General features: G+C 35.8%; 1 protein-coding gene across 1 annotated transcript; it reads right to left on the minus strand.

Moving 5' to 3' along the window:
- LOC18599089 (myb-like HTH transcriptional regulator family protein) lies at nt 1-3,503 on the minus strand. The gene is made up of 7 exons (XM_007028905.3): nt 2,530-3,503; nt 2,182-2,395; nt 2,019-2,095; nt 1,882-1,921; nt 1,465-1,519; nt 1,260-1,329; nt 1-564 (listed from the first exon to the last, which is right to left on the minus strand). Exons 1-7 carry the CDS (start codon nt 3,130-3,132, stop codon nt 352-354), a joined length of 1,272 nt encoding a protein of 423 aa, XP_007028967.3. The 5' UTR covers nt 3,133-3,503; the 3' UTR covers nt 1-351.
- Between the last annotated feature and the right edge of the window lie 453 nt (nt 3,504-3,956).

Here is a 3,956-nt window from a genome sequence, read left to right on the forward strand (position 1 = left end):
TTGTCTAACTTTCTCACATATAAGGTATTGAATTTGACTGAAAGCAAGCTATCACAAAGAAGAAGCAAAAAAGAATTCCATGGCCTACCCTATGGCACTTAAAATTCTCATAGTTCTCCGTAAGAGCTTGATGTGCATAAGTAGTTGAATACACAAAAACATGTTCAAGCTCTTCAAGGCACGATTCATGAGTGAAACTCATTTGAATTTGTATGTTTTAGTTGCATTCATTTGTTTACAAGCTTGTTCTGGATTCTGCAGAAAGGAAGTGGTGGGCTTAATTTGTTTGACATGCCATGAAGGCTTGTGTTTTTGTACAGGGCCTTTTCTGAGATGAACTTTGGAGATAATCTAACTTATCTTGGATGGGAAGTGAGCATCTCCTGAATTTTCTGCAATAGAGACCTCCACGTCTTCGAGGCTAAATGATGGATCATGATCAAAGGGTGTGATATCCAAATCTTGTTTTTTTAGGAGGCTTTCGTTTGTTTTTTGTTGCTGGTCAATCATCATCTTCAGCTGCCTTCCTTGTTCTTCAATTCGCAACTGTAAATTTCGCTGAATCTGGGCAAGGAAAAAAATGGAAAAATTAGTCAATGACAAATATTTGTTGCTTATGAATTATGCTGGTCTAGCAGGAATTAAGTCAGAAACCCTTGCTATGGTTTTGTTAATTGAATTTTTAACACAAGTATTTAATTTAAAATCAATTAAAAAAATAGGATGAATTGATCTTTATTATTTTTTTTATGCACATGATACCTTAAACTTAATCGATATGAGATTTCTTTATTATCATTCTAATACTCTTCTCAAATGTAAAGACAACAGATTTATCACGTAATAACTTATCATAAAGAAGATAACAACAAAAGGGTTAATATTTGTTCCGGTACAAGTATTAAAGAGGTGATAGTCTCACATTAGTAAAATTGGGAATACACTGGATGGACATATAAATATAAAAAGTATTTCTCTATCTATCACCCGATTGGTTTAAATTGGATTTCAATCCAAAATTTAATATGGTATTAGAGTAGGTGTTGCCCATCATTGTTATTTTTTCTGCCATTCATGTCATGTGATAAATTTGTAATTTACAGACGTGAAAGGGAGTATTAGAGTTTGGTAAATTGGATTGAATATCTGTTCTAAAAGTTCAACACTCGGCTGTTTTTATATAAGTTAATGCGTACCGGACAGACAGAAACCTGGCAAGATTAATGAAAATGAGATAAAATCAAAGATTATTCCCGTACCTCTAATTGTTCATGAAGACGCCTCTGCACATCTAACTGAAGTTGCAATGCCTCTGTGAGGTGCAACCCACTGCAAGACAGATTGAAAATTTTGATTAAATTGCAGTGTAAAATTAACGGAACAGCAAAACAATTTCGGTAGTGAATTATTTCAAAAATGAAAATGTATTCCGGTAGAATAAGATGGATGCATTAAAAAGTTTACGTTTTGACATCCAATTGAGTTACATCACTTGTACTACTTCTTTTATCTGATTTGCCTGCAACAAGAAAAGATATTGATGAGATGAGATGAGATTGTTTGTGGACGAACTTCGGGCGAGCTCATATAATTATCCAAAGCAAAAATTGCTGGCCTGTGAACATTGCATGCCTTCCCTAAGAAACAATCAACAAAGAATAGCAAAAAATTCTCCTGATTGGCTACAGTAATTAATATCCATATATCAGATTCTCTGAAGTTGTATGCAATAAGGACGAATAAGCCAAGCAAAATTTATATTTGCAGAGCTTGCCTAATAGTTGCAGCTAGGAAGCAGAGGAATTAATCAGTAATCTCACTTGTTGTCTAGCAAAGAAGAAGAAAAGAGGAGCAGTCATTGCAGCAACTATCAAGGTATACCTTCAGCAGAGTCTGGCATGTATTTTGCGATACGATATTTCTACAAGACAGAAATCAGAAGGAAACAAATTTGGATATTAGCATTTTGCCACAAGAAATATAACCAACAGACAAAAAACTTAAAATTGCATTAATACCTGCAAATGGCTTTTGACATGAAAGATGGTCAATCCTTCTGTATCCATCAGTTTGAGAATTGCCTTTGGGGTTGCCTCTGTTTGATCAAAGTAATAACTAACTAAAATGCTTGCAGAATGGTTTCTCAAGCTTTGATAAAGTTAAAATCATACAATTACTTACTCTCAGCGCCCCCAAGGCGTTTGACACACTCCACAAACTTGTCATGAAGATCCTGTGTCCACCTTATTCTGGTTTTACTAGCAAGTGCTGCCCCCGTCGAAACAGAGTTACCAGAAGAAACAGAAAAGGTTCCAGAAGAACAATTTGAAGACTGCTTCCCTTGCTGAAAGATGCTTAGCTGTGCAAGCGGAGAACTATATGAATTGCAGCAAGCCTGCGCGGCAACAGCCAGCCACAATTAACACAACTTTTTCGACAAAGAGTAACATTAGAATACATATGAAAATAACAAGAAAGTTAATTTCAGCTACAAAAAGAGAGAACCAAAAAAAAAAAAAAGAAACTTACTCTTTCATCCTGATTTCCTCGGAAAGGAACCGAATAGTGACTCCCAACAGTGACAGCATTGTTTCCAAGAAAGTTACTTTGATCATGAGGGGAAACCTGGCTCCCTAGTGAATTGCAGCATGGAATCTTATAGGACTTTTCAGAGGACTTCTGGTATTGATTGCAATAAATTTGGGACTTCACTAGTGACTCAAATGTATTTCTCAGTTCATAGTTGGTTTCATCTTGAGCAACTGATTCAATGGAAAAGTTATCCCCTGAAGCATGAAATGAAGGTAAATGAGAATTGCAGCTCTTGTTGTATTGGGAGGTGTAAGAAGATCTATCCCCTTGACACCCGTATTCGGAAAACCCCATGCATCTTTCAGTTGCATAAAAAGCAGATGCTGGAGACAGAAAACCACTCATAATTGTATTGGATGTTTTAGCAGCTCCTGGGTTTTCCTGCTGTGGCCCTTCCTCCATGGCAGGTGCCTGAATCCGGATTCCCATGTTCCAAGGCTCTTGAAATCCATCATGATTAACATATTCAAAATTGCAGACGCTACTGAATCCAAGGTTCTGCTCTAAATGTTCTTGGCAATCAATCTTCCGACTGTTCATTTACAAACGAAGTAATCTACAATCCTAACAAGAACAGCTAGCAGATATGCAAACTTCTGAATTTGCTGTTCAATTTTCTTGGCTAGCATCAGAAGGAGTATCTAATTTTCATTCTATTTTGAATCACTTAAAAGATTAAAAGCCACGCAGAATACGCGCAAAGATCAAAGAAAAGGAGATGCAGATAAGATGGAGAACCATGGCAGTGTTGAATTCAGATGTATGGTAGAAAAATTCTGATTTTTATTCCTCAAGACTTGAGGTTTAAGATATGAATATAAATATAAAAAGTAGTATATGCAAAAGTCTTTAATTATTCCTAAAATGGATAGGAATGAACATTGATCTATTGGCACGACCAAAGCCCACCCCCCAAAAGAAAAGAAAAAAAAAAACCCCCCATTTCCAGAATAATAAAATAAATTAATAACATTTTTGTCCTCGTTTGAAAAACTCATCGACAATGTAAAATATGATTCAATCTTTCGGTCACCAAAAGAACAAATGAGACAAAAGCCAAAGAAAACAGGTCTTAAAAGATCGAAGGGAACATCAAAGAACTATGGGTTTCAACAAAGGCATCTATGGCCTAATAAATAAGATACTTGGCATAAATTCAAAATTAGCAGACCCGTAATTATTCCTGCCATGGATACCATGGAAATCCCTTCAGCCACCCAAAAAGATTATGCAAAATAAAATAGTAGAACAACATATTTCTTTTCTCTTCAAAGAGCATTATTCTTCTCCCTTCCCACAACATTTGCATCTTGCAAAGTGGGGTATCTCGAAATTACCAGAAAAAGGTTCATGGAGTACTATCA

Source organism: Theobroma cacao, chromosome 5, assembly GCF_053813885.1.
Source record: "Theobroma cacao isolate CCN51 chromosome 5, ASM5381388v1, whole genome shotgun sequence".
In the NCBI taxonomy this organism is placed as follows: Eukaryota; Viridiplantae; Streptophyta; class Magnoliopsida; order Malvales; family Malvaceae; genus Theobroma; species Theobroma cacao.

Excerpts from the sequence above, each read along its gene's own strand:
- LOC18599089 (XM_007028905.3), bottom strand. The coding sequence starts at position 3,132 with ATGAACAGTCGGAAGATTGATTGCCAAGAACATTTAGAGCAGAACCTT. Across the intron at positions 2,096-2,181 it reads ACGCCTTGGGGGCGCTGAGA|AGGCAACCCCAAAGGCAATT; the intron begins GTAAGTAATTGT and ends TTGATCAAACAG. Across the intron at positions 1,520-1,881 it reads CATGCCAGACTCTGCTGAAG|GCAAATCAGATAAAAGAAGT; the intron begins GTATACCTTGAT and ends TTCTTGTTGCAG.